The sequence below is a fragment of the Pseudogymnoascus destructans genome (assembly GCF_001641265.1).
Source record: "Pseudogymnoascus destructans isolate 20631-21 unplaced genomic scaffold scaffold_18, whole genome shotgun sequence".
NCBI lineage: Eukaryota > Fungi > Ascomycota > Leotiomycetes > Thelebolales > Thelebolaceae > Pseudogymnoascus > Pseudogymnoascus destructans.
In genome coordinates this window covers 369,333-391,993 of record NW_020167537.1, presented here as the reverse complement: position 1 = coordinate 391,993, position 22,661 = coordinate 369,333, and the positions used below count along the sequence as shown (strand labels likewise).

Here is a 22,661-nt window from a genome sequence, read left to right as displayed (position 1 = left end):
ACCCTACCCATGGGAATCACGGATACTACCCGGATACATATCCGCCGAACACTGCGGGTAACATGGGCCGCGCACTATTTAGATCCAAAAGGACGGAGAGAAGTAACCAGAATCTACATACAATCTAGCCATCTATCAATTTTATTTTGTAAATATGAATTAATTCCTAAGCTATAAATATCTACCTAATCTGCAAGCCATCCGCTATCATCCCTCCCGAAATAGCCCAAAAACTTCCATCAAGCCGCAAAATAGGTGCTTCCCGTACTTTCCTTCATTCGTGTCACCACCCACTCGAGTTCTATTTCCTCCGCTGGATATCATGAAAAAAAAACAGACGCACACACCACCCTCGCAAAACGAGTGACTACGCTTCGAATAAACGCCCACAAACCAACCAAACGCGTCACCAACGCCAGTCCGTATTCACCAGGGACGACCCCACAAAACTAATACGGCGAATTAACAACGTCGTCCCGGCCGAGCTTGTATCTCCCGCTTCCAGGAACCTGAATCCTGCCGCTGCTTCTCATCGAGTCCCTCACAGGCGTCATCATAATGCTCTCTCGAGTCGGCTTCTTGAACTGCCCCTTTGCGACCATGTTAACCTCGTTCGGCAGCGCCACAATCACGTTCTTGTCGCTTCCATAGCGGAAGTTGTCGGCCTTGACCTCCTCCGCATAGCGCTTGATAGTGTACGGGTCCTTGCGTCCAGCAAGTACCTTCTTCATGTTCCAGGTGACGATGAATGGTCCCGTTGCGCTGATGATAGATGTCTCGCTGGTGCCTTCACCCGTGTTGAACTTGGCAGGTGTGAAGGACAGCGGCGCACCAGTCTCGTGCTGGAATTGCGCAACGTGGTTGGGGGTTAGACCAAGACGGCGTGGTTGTGGCTTTGAGTCCTTTCCGAACGCCTTCTCGAAACCAAGCTTGCCCTCGTTCTTGCCCTCTTTCTGGAGCGCGTCAACGAGAAGGAGGTATGTACGACAGGTCGCGAGGATCCAGCGGCCGTCGGCGGAGACGTCGAGTCCGATGATGGGCTCTCCGAGAGCGGGGATGTGGGTCTTGGCGTTGATACCAAGACGATCGAACATGCGGATATCACCCTTATTGGACGCAACAGCGATGTATCCCTTCTCGGTGGTGGCCGCAGCAGAGAAGTCGTTCTTCGACACGTACTGCTTCAGTGAGTCATCGACAAGTTTTGAGCCTGCCAGGCGGGGATCGATGCGGTACAGGGCGTTCTTCGACAGTCCAAGGAAGGTTTGTTGGCCAGTCATCTGAGCAAATTTGTTTTCGGGAGCGAAAGTGTTGACTGGTATATCGTCATGCACCTTCCACTCGTCTACAATTTTGCCGTACTCAAGATCCATGCGGTACAGAGAGTTGGGGTCGGTTTCATTTTGGAGAATCATGCTCGTATCCTCAGAGTGCAACATAACCTTCTTCGGACTGAAAAGTTTACCCTTAGGTGTTTGGACCTTCGAGATGTTCGTCGAGAATTCAAGATGGTTATTAGGAGTGTGTTTGAAAACACCAATCTTCGATCCGCGAACGACGAACGAGCGATCGTGTTTATAACCGACGGCAAGCTGGGAATTGACATTTCCATCTTTCTCATGGGTTTCAACGTCGTCATTCTCCTCATCACTGTCGTAATGCTCGCTCTGCTGTCCATCAGAGACATCCTCCTCCTCTTCCTCCACAGGTGTTTCTTCTTCTTCTTCTTCTTCGGCCTCATCCTGCGCATCTGTCATCTCCAAATCCTGGAAAGCACTCGTAATGTACTCCTGATCCTGCTCCTTTTGCCTGTTCCACTTCAACTCGTTCAGCTGCTCCCAGAGGGCCTGCATCAACCCCTCCTGGAATCTGGTGATGGTTTCGGTATTCTTAAATCGGAGGAGCCATGAGTATGCAGATCCATTCTCGGTGAAATGATTGAAAATGAACGACAAATACTCAAAATTGAAAACGGGGTTGATATCGGCAACGACGGACTGGCCCAACCAGGTCTTGTCTTTACCGGTGATCTCAAGCCAGTATTCCCATTGGCCAACCTCTGAAACGATTGCCGTGACTTCGTCATCTTGCAGTATAAATGAGCCCGAAGTGAAGTCGAAAAGATGAAGCTCAGCTCCCTCCTTAGCAAGTACCTCAAGTGCAACCCTCTGCTGCGACGCTTGTGGTGCCTGAGTAGGAACTGGAGTTTGAGGAGCCTGAGCCAGAGGAGACATTTTCCGTTGTTTCACCGGCGTCTGATCACGCTTTGCGGCCACATTGGCGTTCGCTCTGGGCACAGAGGGCGGAGGCATGCTCTTATCCACGCTAAGCTCTTGGTGGGCGTGAATAGGGCTAGCACTCGGGATGGCCTGTTCCTCCTCAAAGTAAAAGCTGTCTAAGTCTTCCTCGGTTGCCTGAGTATGGTTCCTCCTCCACTTGCGCTCGTACTGGCACTGGCGGGCGATAAACTCGAATTGCTCAACCAGATCAGCACCAACGGAGTGGTCACAGACGAACTCGTAGAGGTCCCCCGTATCGCCCGAAAGGTCGCGCCACGCTAGGACGTGCTCCTCGCCGTCGCGGATCTCGGTGCGGAAGTGCAGCCCCTCGTCCAGGAGGAAGGTCTTCTCGTCGCGCTCAGCTGATAAGGCGCTGTCCTCCTCGTCGTCGGCGTCCTCGTCTCCCAGCTCCTCCTCGCCCTCCTCGTAGGCGCGCTGGATCACGAGCTGGTATTGGAACTCCTGCCCCGTCTTGCGAATGCGAGCGGCGGCGTCCTTGAAGATGAGTTCGGAGTAGCCCTTGGGTGACAGCGGGCGGACGAGGTAAAGTTGGCCCTGGGGAAGCTCTATTATAGATTCCTTCGAAGTATCGCCGAAGATCAACTTCCCAACTGTAGATGAGTTAGTTTGTGGAGCTGGAGGCTGGTGCGACGTCCGCTCAAAACAAGAAATTTAGGCAAAGGAGGGGCATGGTGGTGGGGTCAAGATCAACGTACCATTCCGAAGTACAAACATTCTGATAAAGAATGGGCGCAAGAAGCTGAAAGTTCTGGGTGTGAATATTGGAGTCTCCTCAGAACAAATATTTGCCAATCTCTTGCCAAAGGCTACGACAAATGTGTTGTATTTTCTGCGTTTGCGCGCCAGGGACAATATTTAGAGTTGGGGAAAGGAACAAACAGGCGTCATTCTTTTATGTTTGTGGCTGATCACCTATTAACGAGTAGCTTTGCGCCACAGAACAAAGACAGGTCATGTGACTCAGAAGTCGCCACCTCCTCGGCCAATCAGAAACGAGCTTCATCGCCGTGAGCCAACCAGCGAGAGAAATTTTTGAGAATTTGAGATGCTTCCAGTATGTACGCTGGAAAAGATGCTCAGTGAGCCAGTGGCAATAAATAGGCTCCTTATATTTGGGACAAAAGCACAGGTTTTCAGTCTTTGGCATCCATCATATTCATATTTATTTTCGCTCCACGCAGTTCATAACACAAGAGTATCCCAAGCAACCCAAAGCCAGCCCATATACTCCACCCTCCAATCTTCGTAAACCCACGCAATGCAAACCCAGATCGCCTATAATCGTCTCTATACTTCACTCCCTCCTCAGTTCTCCTCCGCCTTATCTTCCTTCTCGTCCTTGCCCACCACCACATCCTTAACAACCTTCCCAACACTCTCCAGCTTCTCCCTAAAGGGAACCGCGGGCAACTTCCCCTCCTCCAGCTCCTTCGCCTTCTTCTTCTCCGCCGCAATGGAGATGCGATTCAGCTCTCCCACGAAGCTCTCGCCCCACCACGCACTCGTATACTTAAACACATACGACTCGAGCTTCTTGAAGTTGTTGAGCCGTTGCTCAGCATCCATCGTAACAGAGTCGTAGATCGCCTTCGCGAGCTCCTCGGTGTTCCATGGGTTGACGACGAGAGCGCCATTCAGAGACTGCGCGGCGCCGGTGAACTCGGAGAGGATCAGGGCACCGTGGCGCTCGCGCTGCGTGGCGATGTACTCGTAGGAAACGAGGTTCATGCCGTCACGGGTGGAGGAGACGAGGCAGACGTCGGAGACGGCATATAGGGCGGTGAGCTCGTCGAAGGCTACGGATTGATGGAGGAAGTGGATGGGCATGAATTCGATTGTGCCTTAGGTGTATGTTAGTAGGTTGCTACAGTATATATGACATGTTCGTGCTTACCAAATTTGCCATTAATTCTTCCGACAAGTTCGTTGACAACAGCGCGAAGATTCTGGTATTCCTCTACGTCTTCTCTGCTGGGGACGGCCACTTGGATCAGGACCACCTTGCCAACCCACTCCGGGTTCTCAGTCAAGAAGACCTCCAGGGCATGCAGTTTCTGCGGTACACCCTTGATGTAATCCAAACGATCAACTCCAACGATAAGCTTCACGCCTTCAAACTTCTTCTTGAGGGCGTTGATTCGGTCAATAACCTTTGGCTTCTTCAAGCCTTCCACAAACTTATCCGGGTCAATTCCAATAGGGAACGCGCCCACCGTCACGTATTTCCCGCCATACTCGACTCCGTTAGGTGTCGTGCCCACTTCCAGTATCCTCGCACAACTGCTGAGGAAATGTCTGGCGTAGTCATAGGTATGGAAGCCAATCAAGTCACACTGCAGCACGCCCATAAGCAGCTGCTCTCTCACTGGCAGAATTCTGTATATCTCGCTCGATGGGAACGGCGTGTGCAGGAAGAATCCAATCTTGACGTTCTTCCTGGTGTCGCCGATTTCCTCGCGCAGCATCTCGGGGAGGAGCATGAGATGGTAGTCGTGGACCCAGATCATGTCGCCGTCCTGTACGTCTTTGGCCATGGTCTTGGCGAAGAGGCGGTTCACTTGCTTATACGCTGACCAGGCGGATTCGTCAAATGTGATTTCTCCGGGGTGGTAATGGAAGAGCGGCCACAGGATGGAGTCTACAGATATATCAGCATGTAATCCTTAAGTCATAGGCATTGTACTTACTTGAAAAGCCGTTGTAATGGCGATCTGCGAGCTCATCGTCAACAAATATGGGCGTCGCGCCGTACTCGTCCCTCAGACGAGTAGTCAAGTCCTCGACCTCTGCCTCTGGGACCTCCAGCCCAGGCCATCCGTACCATTGGAACTTGGTCGTCTTTGCCAAGCCACTGAGACCAGTGACCAGGCCACCAGAGGACATACTGAAGCTGTAAGTTCCATCGTCGGAGCGCTTGATGGTGATGGGCAGGCGGTTGGAGACGAGGAGAAGGCGTCCGGAGCCGTCCTTCGTGGGTTGCACGGCACCGCGCATTTTAACAGGAGATGAGATGTATTAGTCGTTGTTATATCGACGTTTGGGGAGCTTGCGCTGAAGTGTTCTGCTGTCGTTGAAATCCTATGCAGCTCAAACACAGGCCCAGTCGCTCGTTGGAGGTGCAAACAAAGCCCAAGACAGGTACTTGGCGGGGTAACAAAATATAGTAAGCCGCGAATTGCCTCAGCAAGTCATCAAGTATAAGCCGATCTCTTGCTATTGCAAAGAAGGTAAAATACGTCGAAAGTGACAGGAAGTGTTTCGTTTTCCAAGTTGCGGCGCAAAGGGTATGATGATGTAGTTTCGTCCCGAACCGCAAATCAGCCCAATCGGAGCCACGGAATCGAAAACGGACGGAGGAGGGAGGGGCAGGCAGCCAAAACCCGCCTTGCGCATTCGAACTCGGCCCACCAGCCCAGCCCGGCCAATTACCGCCAAGGGCTACAGTAACTTACAGCAACGCAACAGCAACGCAACAGCAACCAAGAGAGGGAAAAGGGATCTGGAAAATGGCCCCAGGCAATTCCGAGGATTCAAGGTTCGTGAGAGAGAGGCATTCATAACAATTAAAAGCCGCAAGTTTCATGGTTCCATACAGACGCTGCTCCGACTCCATAATCTGATCTGAGCACGGACTTGGCGCCAATTGGGGGGTGAAAGATTGTCCATTCGGCCCGCACAGCCATTCATCCATGAATGCGGAGACAATTATATATATCGCGACGAGAAATTCTCGCGGGTGTTTTAGGGGATACCTCTCCAATGCAACATGCTATTGTAACCATCGTAAGTTTCATAATTCGTGTACACCCATCCTACAGCCACAGCAAAGCCAAACAGCCATCCTCACAATCACCTCCTCCTTCCAAACTTCCCTCCAACCCTTCCCCCTTTCGCTCCCGAATTCTTCAGCTTCATCCTCTTGTAATTCGTATGCACCTGTGCCCCAATCTTCTGCCTGCGTCCTGTAGTCTTCTGTTTGCTCCTCTTGTATCTCGTCCCTCCTTCTGAGGCAGTGTACTGTGTGCTGTTATCCGAGCCCGAGTCAAAGTTACGGACGGCTTTGTAAAGAGGTAGCGAGTCTGCTTCAAAGCCTTCCTGCGTATCGGGGACGAGATCTGGGTTCTGAGTGTCCCCGCCTTGCGTATCATCCTGCCCAGCATCGTACTCGTCATCTTCATCATCGGAGCAAGTCGTAGGAGCAGCCTCTTGAGCTGGCGCTTTAGCCCTCGAAGGCCGAATATTGACCTTCCGCGTCGTCCTCTTCTGGCCCTTCTTCTTGTAAACAGGAAGTTTGCTATCCCTATCCGCAATCGCCTGCTCCCTCTCCCCCAGCTCATCATCCTCATCCTTGCCATCGTTATTGAAATCCAGATCCGGGAAGTCGATAAAGGGGAAATCGGTAAGCTGCTGACTATCCCTGACCTGAACGCTTTCTTGTAGTTTCGGCGCTTGAGGTTTGGGTAATACCTGCTTCGGGGCAGCATTCGGAGGTGGCGGGCCACTCTCCATCTCCCGGAGTGCATCAAGATCATCATCCAGCGCTTCCTCTTGCATCTCCCTCAGACTCGCCAGCATGCTGCTCAACCCCCTAACAAGCGACCTCTTCGGCATTCTTGGTGCCGGTGGGGATAACGCATCCGCAGAATCTTCAATTATAGCCGGAAGCGCAGCGATCCTGTTATCCCGCCGCAAAAACGAAGGCGTAGAGAGATTCAGCTTCGACACAGAACTAGGCGTTAACGATGCCTGTCTGACGCTACCCTCATTGCTCCCCCTCCGGCGCTTCAATGGCGTCACAAATGTATCCAGCAAGAAGCGCTTACTGCTCGACAGCGGCGTCCTCGAATGCCTCGCCGCGCTCGGCGTAGCCACGATCCCGCCATCGGCATCTTTCGATTTCCGCGGGGTCTCTTGGATGCTTGGGGCGTCGGTGGGAGCGGCCGGCTGCTTCAACGGCGAGACTTCGTCGCCGCTAGGCACGGCGTCGAAGATGCCGAGGAACTTGCCATCTTTCTGCGGCGTGGGTCCGATGACACGGGGCTTTTGGGGAGTGAAGAGGAGGCGGTTCGCTGAGGGTGTGTCGAATGGGCCGGCTGTCGAAGGCTGGGGGTGTATCTGCGAGGGTGTTTGAGACTCTACGGCTGCTCGTCGTTTGGCGGGCGTCCCATGTGTATTGGAAGGGGATTTTCGTTTTGAGGGGCGAGCCGTGGTAGTTTCTGACGTCTTGGGCTTCGGTTTTGCGAGAGGTTTCGCGGGTATCTTGCCAGCGAGAATATCTCGAATTCGATTGTAATCTTTATACTTTTGAGCTGCGTCGTAATGTCAGATATTGACCATTGTACTCGTGGAATGGAGCGACGTACCTAAATGAGAGTTCTGCTTAATATCCTCCCTCCCAGCCTTCATCCCCCCATTCCCAGCCGCAAACTCCCTCTCCCAAACCTTAAGCTCCTGCCTCAACACAACCGACTGCTCCGTCAAAACATTTCGTTCTCCCTCGTCCATAATTCGTATTCGTTGTCCCAGCAGCAGCAGCGCAGTCTTGAAATGTCACTTTCTCAGCCCTAACAACGGGCGGACGCGACCAGAGCGTGTAATGGCTAAATTAGCGCGTCCCGACCGTGCTCTTATCGTTATCGCCCGCCGACCGCCAACATTTATCCCCCATTCCCCATCGATCGCCCCTCCACCCATTCCCCATCTCCATGGACGACGCCGCCGCCAACCCCGCCACGAAGTCACAGGTTCTCCAAACAACACTCATCGAGATCACTGCACGTGCAGGCGCAGACGCAGATCCCAACCATCTCGCGGAAGAGTGCTGCGTAATATGCCTTGACCACCTCACCGATTTGGCCCAGGCATTGCCCTGCCGCCACGCGAGCTTCGACTTCATCTGCCTAGCCAGCTGGCTGCAAGAGCGCAGTTCCTGTCCCCTCTGCAACGCCGAGGTCTCCGAAATCCACTACGCCTTCACAAATGAGTCGAATTACAAAGTCTACCCCGTCACATCCACCACCAAGTCCGCCACCCCCTCGTCGAACCCGCCACTACAGCGCAGCGTCCCACATCGACCATCTCGCCCACGGCGGCAGTACACACATAACCCCACCCCAGCCGCCGACGACGCCCTCGCCCGCCGCAGAGCAGTCTACGCGCAAAACCTTTACTCCCTCCACATAGGCACAAACCGGATCTCGCGCTTCCGCGATTTCACGCCACAATCCCTCTCCGCCTCCCCCAAGCTGCAATCACGGGCGCGGACCTGGATACGGCGGGAGTTGCGTGTTTTCGCTTTCTTACACCCCAAAGACACGGCAGACGGGGAGACAACAGAGGGGAGAACGAGGGGAAGCGGCGATAACGCGGAGTTCCTCTTAGAGTATATCATCGCCATCCTAAAGACGGTGGATGTGCAGGGGGCGGCGGGGCAGGCGGAGGAGCTGCTGAGGGAGTTTTTGGGGAGGGAGCATGCGAGGTTGTTTTTGCATGAGGTTAGGGCGTGGTTAAGGAGTCCGTATGGGAGGGTGGAGGATTGGGATCGGAATGTGCAGTATGCTGTGCCTGTGAAGGTGGGGGAGGGGAGGGGGGATGGAGGGGAAGGTGGTGGTGCGAGGGATGGGAGGAGGGGGAGGAGTGATAGGTATACGCCGTATGGAGGTGGGAGGAGGGGTGTGGAGGAGACTAGACGGAGGTATAATCCGGATTGAATAAATATCGAAATGAATATAAAATGTAATATTTTATTTGACGTATAATTTGAGAAATAAAATGATATATATTAACACACATCTTTCAGTATTTACATGGAAACCTAACTTACATTCTAGCTTTTGGATACAGACAGTAGAACGATGAGTATTATTCTGTAATTATCAGTACCAACCTACCCATTCCCAACCGGTCCTCTGTGTAGAACTGGCCTTAAAATGCTATGACCTTTATAAGTTATATTTTGCCCTATCCCTGGAAATCCGAAATGCTCCAATGGCGCAATGGTAGCGCGCAAGACTTCTACTAATGACTCTAGTCTAGTCACGTAAATCAATCTTGAGGTTGAGGGTTCGAGCCCCTCTTGGAGTGGAATTTTACATTTTTTTGACATTTTTGACATTATTTTTGCTAATTTTATTGTCTACACATACTCACATATAAAAAAAGCCCTCTCCGATTTATTTTTGGTCGCAAAGTCAAAGGAACTCCAGCGTTCACAAACACATTTTTGGCAATTTTCATTACAGTCAAATTAGAGGGTATAATTTTCATTTTACCGATAAATAAATGCCTTAACGTGCATCCCTGCGTCAAGAGACGCACCCCGTGACGAGACAAACTACAGTCACCGACCACTGCTATTAACCGAATCGCAAAACCACCCGCGAAGCCACCGAACGTAGATAATTAATTTGCTCGTAACATATGCAATTTTAAAGCGATAGATGTAAAAAGTCATCCATTGTAATTAGAATTGAAAGCTCTACGAAATAAGCCCATAGTATATAGTATAAAAATTAGTATTCTAGTATTTTGTCTGCCACCCGTCTGCTTGAATGCACGCCTCAATTCTACTCGGCATACTCTTATACAATTTATCGAACAATGACTTGTCTAATGTGTCCCAGCTGTTTGCAAACATGATTCTAGACGCTGTCTTGCATGTTCTGAGTTTGATTTATCCTTTGCAATTTCAGGGAACATCTCACACACCCGGGTTTTCAAGTGCCACCAAATGTGCTCAATTGGGTTGAGGTCGGGTGAGTAGGGCAGCCACCCATAGAGTGTAGTAATCATATGCTCCTCAAGAAAGTCTGTAACCATACCCGCAGTATGGATAGGAGCATTATCTTGCATAAATGAGTAGCTAGAGTCAAGACTCAAAAATAGGGAGGAGTTCTGCTTCTAGAACCTCAAGGTATGAGTTTGCAGTATATCCAAACTTCTTTGACTCAAAGTCACGGTCCATAAGGTATAAATTGCTCCGGCCTTCTGCCCAAAAGGCCCCCCAAACCATGATCTCCATGTTTTTCTTTGTACTGTAGGTTTGGATCATCTCCCGCTGCCACTTCTGAGGTGTGCGGAAACACCACTCGCTCCTGTTACCCCGCCCCCATGTAATGGTGGGTGCACCAGATGTGAGAATCTAGCCACCCAAGAAAGGGATGATTTTACTAAGACAACACACTGTCTTAGGAAACAGAGCCAAAGGGTTGTAGCTTAGACTATTCCACAACGCAACAATCAGGTGTATGATGTGGTGAAGTGGTTTAGACAAGTTGCAACAAATGTTGAGTCTGAGAACTCAGGGGTAAGTCAGAGGTTAGCACCTCACTGACTTTTCAAAAACAGAGAATAACAAGATCAATGCTTGGAAGCTTGGAAAAGACGTGGAGGTATGTGATAGTCGATTTACTGTATTGTCTGCTTGCCCTTTCTTAAGGAAAGGGCAATCCTATTTATGCCAAAGGAGTGTAGTTCTCTCATTTTCCATGACTTTCCATGACTAACCAGGCTTGGTAAATGTATTAGAAATCAAGTGCGACCCACAACTAGCTTGCTAATCATGTAGCGAATGTAAGAGAATCCCATAGAACCATCTCTTGGGTTCCTAGCCTATAGGAAGTGAAAAGGAGGTCCAAGGTCAGAGTACCTATAGACAAATTATGTCATAACTTAACCAATCTTGTGGGTAACTAAGGAGTGATGACGTGTAATGAATCATAGAGGGTTGTAGAGATATGCTATGTGGTAATATCGGCCCAGTAACTAAGGAGCGATGACGTGTAATGAATCATAGATGGTTGTAGCAATCGTTGAGTAGTATTGCTCTTGTTGTTGGTGTGATAAGCCAAAATATGTATAGTGACTTGTAGGTTTGAGGAGAAGATTTCCAAGTTTGCTCTTGAGTTTGATAGCAAACTGAGTGCAACGAATGTCAGTATGACACCCCACTCAACAGAGCACTCATCACTCCACACAACTTGACCCCAATCCTCTGCTGTCCAATTCCTCCATGCTAAACACCATGCAAGCCGTTTAGCTGCATGTATTGGCAGTAGGAAAGGGCGACACTTTGCACGCCAATTGCCTATGCCTGCTTCTTGTAGTATCCTCTTTATAGTTGATGTTGAGCAAGCAACATTACAAGCATCCTTTACTTCTTGGTATGTATCCTTTGGGTTTAGCGTACATGGCAGAGTATAAGGCGTTGCTCTGCTTCTGTATATGACTTTCCCCATGGTGTACGGGGTACGCTCTTGCCTTTGGTGCGTATTGAGTCAACTGCAATTGTATATCGTACGGTGCTTCGGTCAAGGTTTAGGTCGTGTGCAATCTTAGTAGGTGTTGCACCCTCTGACTGCCTCCCAATAATCTGCCCTCATTGGTATGGGCTTAATTGGCCACCAGGCTGTCGATTCCCATCAATTGGAGCCAAAGCCCTCCGAGTTGGTGGCATAATTATGGTTGTTGAACAAGGAGGGGTGGGTTACGCCACGCAATTTATGCGTCAAATTGGAATTCGGTTAATAGCAGTGGTCTAGTACTGTACGTACTAGTACTTAAATTCAATTGATTCTAAATTTGTGAATCCATTGAAAATTCCTGTATTTTTGTGTCAGTGATATTGTGTGACCACTCAGTCCAAACCCTAGCTACTCTGAAAACTACGATCTCGTCATCGCCGTTGCGTCTAATTGGGGATGGAGGGCGTCAATTCGAAGTATAATAGTACCCCTCGACCTACAGCACCACCACGAGCTCTTTGCGCCCTTTAAACAGAGCTGCAGCTTATACTCAAGGTTCTCTCTCTTCTCTCTCTTGCTTCTTCTCTCTCTTGCTCCTTTACTATCTTCGTATGAATCTTCTTCCGTGCATATAACACTTTGATCTGGGTTTCCGAGCCTCACCATTTCAGCCTTGTGGTGACCAGGGAGTGCTGTGTCATGCGACGTCACCATATGTGTTAGTACTTCCAAATTAAGTGATCAAGGATCCCACGTCACTTGTACATCAGATCCGAAAGTTTAATGTTTTAAATTTAGCCGACGATTAGATACATACAGTAAAGCACTGATATAACGATGCATTTGCTGCCAGCAGAATATATCGTTATAATGATAATATCGCTATATTGATTCTTATGTAATCCAACTATCTAACGTACTCTGCACCCGTGACTCTTGATCTAATGCCTCAAGAGCAAATTCTAAATGCTCAAGGCCTCGTAAATAGTCTGATTGAAGAGCCTCTTGTTCTTCAGTAAACTCAATCAGAACCTGTAGTGCTTGACAAGCACTCTTCACAGAATGTAAAGAACGCTCTAATTGCAACTCTTCTTCATCATCATCTTGAGTTTGCTGAAGACCTAAATGCTCATCAATAACCTCCTGTAGGACTTTGTCCTGGCTTAGTATCCCATCTTGTATATCCTCTTCTTCATCGCTTGGGTTTAGAAAGTTAGAGATTGCCATGACGTCGTGAATATTGCCAGCTTGTATAACTTGTTCGTAGAGTTCGTTGATATCTGGAGGAGTAATTGGAATTGGAAGAGTAATTGGAATGCTAACAAGCGTAGATTTTCGAAAACCGTTATAGATTGTATTTGTAACATAATGATTCCAGCTCCGTATAATATAACTTGTTCATAGAGTTCGTTGATATCTGGAGGAGTAACTGGAATTGGAAGAGCAATCAGACTGCAAAGTGTAGATTCATTGATGTAAGTGGATTTTGATCTGAAGTAAAAGCATCGAGCCACTGTCGTCGATAATGGCATTTGAATGATTGAATAATGCCTTGATCAAGGGGCTGGAATCGACTAGTACTATTCGCAGGAAGCTAACAAATACGTATGTTTGTAGGAGGGGGACAAAGCTCAAGAGCAGTGTTATGAGCTGAGAAGTTATCCATTGTAAGAAGAACTTCTTGAGTCGTTCCAATATGTTGATAGCCATTCGCCCATAATTGTTTTATTCATCCAAGCCTTCTAGCTCGCACGCCATTGCCCTCCCATTGATGATATGTTGATGTTTCGAAGTGCACGTGGCTGCTTATATTGTCCAATCATCCAAACAGGCAGACAATCAGTTCCAGAAGCATTAACACAAAATACAAGGCTAATTCAAGTCTTCTCCTTCTTTAATCCAGGAAGTGTTTGTGTTGCAAGCCCTCGAGAGGGCATCATCTTCCAATATAGGCCTGTCTCGTCCATATTATAAATATCCTCCTCTTTGAATTCACCAGCAATAGTTTGTAGAGCCTTCATTTCCTCCTCTGCTGTTTCTGGACAAGAGCCTCCTTCACCGTGTTTTGTATGAACCTTGATGTGATACCGTGCTTTAAATCGATGGAGCCAGCCAGTTAAGAAGTCTGGGCATGGTAGATTATCGTCATTTGGTAGTTGTTGCCAAATCTCTTGAGCCTTTTCTTGTAGTATATCACCACTTGTAAAACCTCCACGTGATTGAATTCGTTGCTGCCATAATAAGGAGTTGCTCTACTTCTGGCCACTGTCCAACTTGTAGTCATGATCCTGTCAGTTGTATAGCTTTGTCTAGATCTTTGAAATGCGAGCTTAAAGACTCAGAAACTGTCAGCTGACTAAGTTTATGGCCATAGTTTTGAGAGAACCATTTGATACATTTATTTTTCAGAAGGCTTCGGGTGTTATTGATGTGCCCAGTTACATAGAGCGCGGCGTTGCTCAATAGTTATTGCAAATCGTTTCGTCATTTTGAGGCCTAAATAGAGCAACGAGAGCAATGTTAACACGGATAAAGCGATATTTAGGAAAGGAAGCTGCGAAATCGTGAGTATCGATATTTGTATGGTGGTGAGGTTCGGACCAGGAAAAAATATTGCAATAATGAAGTTATCACTTAATCGAGAATCATTATATCGGTGCTTTACTGTACACTACTACTATGGACAGCATATAACACATCCCAGTTCTAGAGTGTTGCACGTGACCTTAAGACGCCGATGACAGGATGTCTCTTAGACAGCTTATTCCTTATGATGCAAGTACCTAGTTGGATATGTGTTTCACATCCTGTGGATAGGGCTTGCTTCCACGGCAATTGAATGTCATTCCACGAGATAAAAACTGGGATGCTGTACTATATGGTGGCTGAAGCCAATCAAGAGGAATGAAAATGTTGCTCCATTTGGCATGATTGTGAGGTCATCAATCTTGCAACATGTCCAAAGTTCTATGAGTTTTGCAAGTTGCTCGAAAGGGAACTCTGATTGTCATGATCATACCGAATTACCACTGCAAATGGTCAATAGTGCTAATACAATGACGTATAACTATAATGACGTGTAAAAATTACGTTTTATATCAAGCTGGCCTTTCATCTAGTTTTTCATCATAGCAAGAGTCAGTTTATAAGTACCCTCTTCGTCCCCCAATCTCTTACACCAAACATGCTAATCACGCATCAATACATTCACTACCACACATTACCACACCATCGCCCTCGCATACAACCATAAGTATGAAACTGATTATAACTATATGTATCCTAGGGGTGGCAGTCAAATCAAAGGGAGCACTGTTAGAAGCAATCGAGGGTACCGGAGCACACTGTTACAGCTAAGTGCTAGTGCTATGGCTAGCGCTTAGAGCTGCAACCTCACGTGATGGATAACATTGGATATCTTGGATATTATGTTATCCATGTTATCCACAGGGATCCACGGAATATCAGGTGATGGATAACATTGGATATCATGGATATTATGTTATCCATATTATCCACAGATATCCCTTTGGCATGACACCACTATATAAGTACATAGTATTTCCTTAGATAGGAGCTTCATGCTCAACTCAATATAGTATTCTTTACAATACTGTAACATGTTACTTGGAAAGCCTTTGTGTCTAATCCCCTGCCTCCTCTGTCAAGTCAACCTTACGCAAGAAACCTCTGTGCCTTATATCGTTTAGAACTCAGCGTTACACACACTGGACAGCAGATTGGCTAGCATCCACTTAAGTTCATGTGCTCTTATCGATACTGTGGTGCCGTGCTATAACTACGATCAATGTATTACTCCTTGCAGAGATGCTTGCAGTGGCAAAGGATGTCATGGATCGTATTTCTATTCATGTAATGCTTATCCTACCAGGATTGCATGTAGGTGTACGTGCCTGTAAATAGGAGGCTGCATCTAAAGCTTGAGACGCCAGACTATCAAGGGGTTGAAGAAATAGGCAAAGTACTATAAGACTACGATAGAGCAAGCACGGGCAGATAAAAAATGATATGTGCCAAACATCAAGGAAATAGCATGACAGTCATGTGAATATCTCAAGCACTTGGCTAAAAATTGAAGTTCCAGATTGGCGTTAACCTATACCCGGGGTTTGGCTTTCAAATTTCTGGCGAGCTTCTGGAAGCCCCTTCTTCTCTTAAGAGAAGTACGAACCTGATGCCAATTTCAGCTGTTATTGTAGTTACAATGTATATCTTAACATCTATCTCTGTGTCTATATGCTTTAGGTGTCTCAAATATTTTTTTGCCAAGTCTACAAAGTTTTTATTAAGTATTCCTTAACCATTTCTCCCCAAGGAGACCAGTGAGCGACAAGGAAAAGATTTCGATTGATCATGTTGTTGATCATTTAAATGACGCCACTACTTGCCGTTTCAGCCGTTCCCCCCTGCTTAATCGCGACCACTGGAGTCTCTTCAAATTTTGGAGCGGTTGGGGAAAAGTTCCATGAAGAAAGAACATGGCCACAAGTTTTGAAGACCCTGAGAAAAGAAAATAATGCGCAGAATGTCATGCGTGTGGCGAGAGAGCATGTGGAACATCATCACCACCGTAGGCTGATATGGACAGAGCCAGTCAAGTACAGTTGAACCTGGATATAAGGATGCCCTAGGACCGGGCGTGGCATCCTTATAACGAGGATATCCTTATGTGGAGGTTCACGGAAATCTGAGGAATATATGTAAAAAAAAAAAAATTGTATGCTACTTTGACACCCAGCCATCTAGTAAATGTTGGGTACTCTTTGCGACTTTCTCTTGCGAGATATCCTTGCCAATCTGTTCTAATGCCTTTATTACTGAAATCCGACCTCTATCTTTAGTGAGGAAGCAAATGATTAAAGGCTGTACCATCGGAACAAACGGAATTGTATAGGCTTAAGCAAGGCTTAGCTCATACTCAAGGCTTTGTTCCTAATAAAGAAGAAGTGGCAACGGTTCTTATAAAACTACGCCGGCATATCTATGTCTTCCGGAACCGTCGAGCATGGAAAGATGCATTGAAAGTACAAGCATCTGCTATGGGTATTCAGGTGGTTTCAATGTCCCTCGATATGCCTGTCTTACACGAAGGCGATCGGCCATTTCTTGAACATCTTCAAGCCAAGGCTAAAATCCTTGCAAATCTAGGTCGAGTATCTGATTAAGCAGCACCCTCTCTTCTAGGTCGGTCAACTTCTTAAGTTTGGCAGAGATATCGCGTCGTTGGTCTTGCCTAGTGCATTGGCAATGAAGGGTTGTATGATAATGTGACTTTTAAGTCCCCTCTTATGCTCATAACTATACTAACTATCTATAGGTAATGGAGGGCTGTGAGACTCTTTATGTTTTTGGTGACCTAGCATACACAGCTGCCTTTGGAAGCGCCTCCCCTTTTGAGCATCCGCTTAGGTAATTTGCGCTTCAGGAGGATGAGCAGAAATGGAATGCTGCTTTGTCCTCTGTTCGAATTGAAGTTGAGAGGTCGTTTGGACATGTCTAAATGACATGGACATATATAGCATTTAGGAAGGGGCTATGCACTAGGGTACAGCTAGTTGTAGCTTACTTTATAGCTGCTGTTCTTCTTATAAACATACAAACATGCATCTAACGGCAGACACAGAGGAATCAGTTTGGTTTGACTCCACCTACAGTAGAGTCATATCTTTAATTATAAGGTATGTATATCACCCCTCCTCCCCTTATCTCTATCGCCTCATCCTCCCCCACCCCCCCTTTAATGGCTATGCCTTTAGTCAACCATTATAGTAAGCATTGTTGCCACATTTTGGTCGACAGCGCTAATTAGACTCTAGGTCCTTAAGCTGCCTCTTAATGACTGCATCTAACTCCTCCCTCCCTTCCTCCCTTTGTAGTCTGCCTATCCGACTAGCGATGGTTTTGATGATGCTTATAAGGTGTCTAAGCCCTATAGCAATAGGGTCCTCTAGGTCTAGAGGCATGCTAGGGGCGGCGGATGCAGCGTGCCCTCATTAGCGTTGTAAGACATGACGGCGATGGGTTGTAGGGGGCAGGGTTGTAGAGTTAGACTGTCATACTGACATTTGTTGCACTCAGTTTGCTATCAAACTCAAGAGAAAACTTGGAAATCTTCTCCTCAAACCTACAAGTCACTATACATATTTTGGCTTATCACACTAACAACAAGAGCAATACTACTCAACGATTGCTACAACCATCTATGATTCATTACACGTCATCGCTCCTTAGTTACTGGGCCGATATTACCACATAGCATATCTCTACAACCCTCTATGATTCATTACATGACATCACTCATACTACCACATGACATATCTCTACCAACTAGAGGCCTAGGAGCATGAACAATAGCTCTCAAAGCTCCTACGAACCTCTATGATTCATTACATGTCATCGCTCTTTAGTTACCCACAAGATTGGTTAAGTTATGACATAATTTGTCTATGACATAATTTGTCTATGACATAATTTGTCTATGACATAATTTGTCTATAGGGGTACTCTGACCTTGGACCTCCTTTTACTTCCTATAGGCTACGAACCTAAGAGATGGTTCTATGGGATTCTCTTACGTCGACTACAGTTACCAAGCCTGGTTAGTCATGGAAAGTCTTGGAAAATGAGAGAACTACACTCCTTTAGCATAAATAGGATTGCCCTTTCCTTAAGAAAGGGCAAGCAGACAATACAGTAAATCGACTATCACATACTTCCACGTCTTTTCCAAGCTTCCAAGCATTCATCTTGTTACTCCTTGTTTCTGAAAAGTCAGTGAGGTGCTAACCTCTGACTTATCCCTGAGTTCTCAGACTCAACATTTGTTACAACTTGTCTAAACCACTCCATTACATCATACACCTGATTGCTGCATTGTGGAATAGTCTAAGCTATGACCCTTTGGCTCTGTTTCCTAAGACAGTGTGTTGTCTTAGTAAATTCATCCCTTCCTTGGGTGGCTAGATTCTCATATCTGGTGCACCCACCATTACATAGATGTTCTAGGGTCTAGGGTTGTTAAGGGGGGGCTGCTAGCCTTGCCATCTTTTTCTCTTTAGGAAGTACGAGTCGCTGCTTGTAAGAGCTACATCTTGTCTATCCAAAGTGCAAGAGAAGACTGCCACCATGCTATAGATGCCTTAGTCTTGGCGTTCGCAGCACCTTAGGCATCAAGTCGAGCCTTCTAGACTATAAGACAGGAGTCTTAGACAGCGATCTAGCTTTCTAAGGCATCTGTCATCAAAGACTAGTTATCATGCTCTCTGCTTAGAAGGAGAGCTAGGAACTCTCGCCTATCACAGACCGCCTTGGCTACCACCTAGTAGAGCATTTTATGCTCTTTGCCTTAGGATTCGAAGAGGCAGCAGCTTGTTAGCCACTAGAACATCTTGCCGGTGTAGTGACCAAAGGCAGCTTGCTCTTAGAGGCAAAGCTGTAAGACAACCAAGACATCGTCATCTGTAAGGCAGACAAGCCTCTAGCCTACTAACATACTGCTGCTTTCAGTATTCTTGTCGTTAGTAGTTAGCTAACGCACAGGCTGCTGTATAGAGGGGCTATGGGGGAAAAGGGTTTCATTAGAAAAGGGGTTGGGACAATCAGTAAAGGGCTTGGGGCTAGTGGTGTCTTCGATGGACTAGGCGATAGGCTTAGAAAGAGCCTGGCTTGAATGCTCATCGCGAGCCATTGTGCTTCATAGGCATTGTGGTAGCAGAGGTGGTGCTTGGTAGTGGGGTGTTACGGCTATCAGCAGAGCTATTAGCTGAGTGGGTCACGAGATAGGGCCAACGACACCCTGCAGGATGGAACTGTAAGAAATGTTAGAACTTATACAGTTCCTACAGTTCCTACAGTGCTAAGGGGGTCACACTATAAGACCCTATGACACCCTATACGATGGAACTGTAAGAACTGTTAGAACTCATACAGTTCCTACAGTTCCTACAGTTCCTTTAGGGTGGAACTACAAGAACTGTTAGAACTCGTACAGCTCCTATAGTTCCTTACAGTTCCCTTTGGCATGACGCCACTATATAAGTAGATAGTATTTCCTTAGATAGGAGCTTCATGCTCAACTTAATATAGTATTCTTTATAATACTATAACATGTTACTTAGAAAGCCTTTTGTTATCTGACATTCGTTGCACTCAGTTTGCTATCAAACTCAACAAACTTAGAAATCTCCTCCTCAAACCTACAAGTCACCATACATATCTTGGCTTATCACACCAACAACAAGAGCAATACTACTCAACGATTGCTTCAAACTCTTCTACTACATCTGTTTATGCTACATACATCATGGCATATCATTTGGACACTCATTGAACAAGTAATTAAGAAAATCTCCTCCTTAAGGGGGTGGGCCAATACTACCACATGGCATATTTCTACGAACTAGAGGCCTAGGAACATGAACGATAGGTCTAGAAGCTTCTACAACCCTCTATGATTCATTACACATCATCGCTCCTTAGTTACTGACAAGATTGATTAAGTTATGACATAATTTGTCTATAGGGGTACTCTGACCTGGCTTGGTAACTGTAGTCGACATAAGAGAATCCCATAGAACCATCTCCTAGGTTCCTAGCCTATAGGAAGTGAAAGGAGGTCCTGGTTAGTCATGGAAAGTCTTGGAAAATGAGATAACTACACTCCTTTAGCATAAATAGGGCCCGCCTTCAATTTGGAGGCGAGCTCTCTGCTGACCGAGCCCACGAGCTTCGGGCTGAAAAAGCCGATCGTTTAGCCCAGAAGCTCCAGGCCAAAGAAGCCCGGATAGCCCACCAGGCTATCAACCGGGCCCGCAAACAGCTCCGTAGAGCTGGAATTGAGGCCCGGAAGCAGGAACGCCTCCGGAGAAAGAGGGTGGCATTCTACACTAATGCCAGCCTCCCAATTCCTCTAGAGTGGGAGGATCTAATTCCTGACCCGGAAGCCTCTGAAAGTGAGGGCGAGGAGGAGTATGAGATTGCGGGCGAGTGTGGGAGCGAGCGTGGGAGTCAAAGTGATAATTCAATAGAGTAGGCAGATTATATACCTTTACATACAAATTACTATGGGCTAGTACTTAGTCTCGAAATCGTGAGTTGGCGCAACTTGCTTCCTCTCGTGTGAAGTGGCGCATGTTGCTTACTCGAGTTTGGTCACGACGATTAAGTCTTCCAAGCGCCGGAATCTGTTGAGTAATCAAATGTATGTATTCCTGCCTATGTAACCTATACTGTGATTTACTGATAATCTGTACGGAGGAGGGCTAAATATACCACAGGTAAGAGATTGACCTGTGGATTTGTGTGTGTGTGTGTGCCTCCCCCGTGGAGCACTGGGCGGCATGGGCCAGCCAGCGAGTTCTAGATGCCGGAGAGTGATGTACTCCGTACAGAGGTGTTGTTCAAAAGTTTTGTTGGTGGATCCGGCCAGGGCCCCCTGCGTAGGCTGGCTTGGCAATTCTGGCCGAAGTACCGATTCTCATACGACGCGATGACTCGAGAATGAGAGTGATGAATTCTGTAGAATAAAGAGTATAATAGCTACCTAATTGACTATATAAATCTATACTAAATGCCTAGTACTCCGTGTGCATACCATTTGCAGCAATTACTGCTGCCATACGGGTAGGCATACTGTTAATGAGAGCATCAAGCTCTGTGTGCCCAACTTGATCCCATGCGTCTGAAACAGCCACACGGAGCTGATCGTAGGACATGTGCTCTAGATATACCCGTTCAATCTTGAGATCCGGTGAGTACGGGGGCCATTCAATAGGGTAAATGCCACGGCTTCTCAACTCCTTAATCGTAGCACCTGCTCGGTGACCTAGAGCTCTATCTTGCATTAATGTAAGGCCTAGATACATACGTAGCCAGCCGTGAATCAGAGGGATAGTATGAAGCCATATAGGTCTTAGCTCCAATCTTCCCAAATTCCTTCTCCTAGAAGAGCGTAGGACCCTTCCCGAGAGCACCTTAGAAACAGCCCTAGAACATCCAACCTCTAGAGATATATAAGTAAATACCATAGTAAATAGGGGGTTTTCTAACTTCCTCCGTTGTACTCTGTCTACAACACACCTATCATCCTACGTTTCCCCTGCTTTCCAGGTTACCCACGTACGAGTATGACGCCTACCGGTCAACCACGTCTCGTCGGTCTAAAGGATTCTGTCCTAGTCATTCCGTATCCAGCTTCTATAGGTAATGGCCCACTCAAGTCGCTTTCGTCGATTTATCTCTGAAATAATTGGCTTTCGCATAGCAACCCCTAGATCTTATTAGTATTTATAGTAGTAGATAGATGTGAATACTCGCTTCTATTATACCCTCTTACTAAGAGAGCCCGGGTAAGTACAAGCTGCGAGCATGGAATTTCTAAAAGCTCTATAACCTTCGTATATGGCATACGCCTATTCTGACGAGAAGAGCTTATAAACTCAATAACCTTGTCAACTTGATTGTCGGATAGGATAAGTGGCCTACCCGACCTCTTTTTTGGAGTTGGAGGCTTATGGCAGGCATACCGTGCCTGCTGCTCTGCACAGCCTAGGTTCTCTGCTATTTGCTGAACTCCCAATTTAGAGAGCGAAGGACAGAGCACCGGAGCCGCTCATCGCGAGTAAGGTGATGATGCATTGTAGTTATAGAAAGAGTATGAATTTCCTACATACAAAATACTATAGGAAGAATTTCAACGCGTTCAAAAGATACAAACAAGCCTACGCGTGCGTACCCATGTCCCAACCCCTGCCTTACCCCTGCCATCTCCGGATCCAATGACAAAACTAACACCTCCGTATGTGTGAGCTGTTTACTTTTACTTGGGACTCTTGTGTGGTGGTGGTTGATTGAACGAAGGGCTACGAAGAAGTGGAGAGCTTGGATGGGGCATGTGAGTGCGAGGTAGGTCAGTACGACGGTTTGCCAGCCCGGCTTCCGCTATAATCCTGTCATTCTAGGGGCTGTGTTATACCGAGTGTATGCATGAAGCAAGAAGTCCAGAATTGAGGCTGAGCAAGTTGAAGCGTTTGCATTGTAACAACCCCTTCATCAACTGGGGTATTAAAATCTCGATCTGACGCACACGAAACTCGGCCAC

General features: G+C 47.2%; 6 protein-coding genes and 1 non-coding gene across 7 annotated transcripts; 3 read left to right on the top strand and 4 right to left on the bottom strand.

Moving 5' to 3' along the window:
• Positions 1-164: 164 nt before the first annotated feature.
• VC83_07213 (uncharacterized protein) lies at positions 165-3,158 on the bottom strand. The gene is made up of 2 exons (XM_024470789.1): positions 2,996-3,158; positions 165-2,890 (listed from the first exon to the last, which is right to left on the bottom strand). The coding sequence occupies exons 1-2, from the start codon at positions 3,012-3,014 to the stop codon at positions 450-452; spliced, it is 2,460 nt and encodes an 819-aa protein (XP_024321843.1). The 5' UTR covers positions 3,015-3,158; the 3' UTR covers positions 165-449.
• A 276-nt stretch (positions 3,159-3,434) lies between these two features.
• Positions 3,435-5,583, bottom strand: TPS1 (Trehalose-6-P synthase/phosphatase complex synthase subunit). The gene is made up of 3 exons (XM_024470788.1): positions 4,988-5,583; positions 4,195-4,938; positions 3,435-4,141 (listed from the first exon to the last, which is right to left on the bottom strand). Exons 1-3 carry the CDS (start codon positions 5,292-5,294, stop codon positions 3,606-3,608), a joined length of 1,587 nt encoding a protein of 528 aa, XP_024322011.1. The 5' UTR covers positions 5,295-5,583; the 3' UTR covers positions 3,435-3,605.
• On the bottom strand, positions 5,584-8,028 carry SLD2 (DNA replication regulator sld2). The gene is made up of 2 exons (XM_024470787.1): positions 7,664-8,028; positions 5,584-7,609 (listed from the first exon to the last, which is right to left on the bottom strand). The coding sequence occupies exons 1-2, from the start codon at positions 7,803-7,805 to the stop codon at positions 6,150-6,152; spliced, it is 1,602 nt and encodes a 533-aa protein (XP_024322009.1). The 5' UTR covers positions 7,806-8,028; the 3' UTR covers positions 5,584-6,149.
• VC83_07210 (uncharacterized protein) lies at positions 8,006-9,010 on the top strand (the record flags this gene model as incomplete). The annotated part of the gene is made up of 1 exon (XM_024470786.1): positions 8,006-9,010. The coding sequence occupies one exon, from the start codon at positions 8,006-8,008 to the stop codon at positions 9,008-9,010; it is 1,005 nt and encodes a 334-aa protein (XP_024322010.1).
• A 271-nt stretch (positions 9,011-9,281) lies between these two features.
• Positions 9,282-9,384, top strand: VC83_07209 (the record flags this gene model as incomplete). The annotated part of the gene is made up of 1 exon: positions 9,282-9,384. It is a non-coding gene; the product is annotated as a tRNA-Arg (tRNA).
• A 2,578-nt stretch (positions 9,385-11,962) lies between these two features.
• Positions 11,963-12,769, bottom strand: VC83_07208 (uncharacterized protein; the record flags this gene model as incomplete). The annotated part of the gene is made up of 2 exons (XM_024470785.1): positions 11,963-12,234; positions 12,463-12,769. The coding sequence occupies 2 exons, from the start codon at positions 12,767-12,769 to the stop codon at positions 11,963-11,965; spliced, it is 579 nt and encodes a 192-aa protein (XP_024321814.1).
• Positions 12,770-19,459: 6,690 nt separating this feature from the next.
• Positions 19,460-21,108, top strand: VC83_07207 (uncharacterized protein; the record flags this gene model as incomplete). Its single annotated transcript, XM_024470784.1, has 2 exons — positions 19,460-19,467; positions 20,231-21,108. 2 exons carry the CDS (start codon positions 19,460-19,462, stop codon positions 20,592-20,594), a joined length of 372 nt encoding a protein of 123 aa, XP_024321929.1. The 3' UTR covers positions 20,595-21,108.
• Between the last annotated feature and the right edge of the window lie 1,553 nt (positions 21,109-22,661).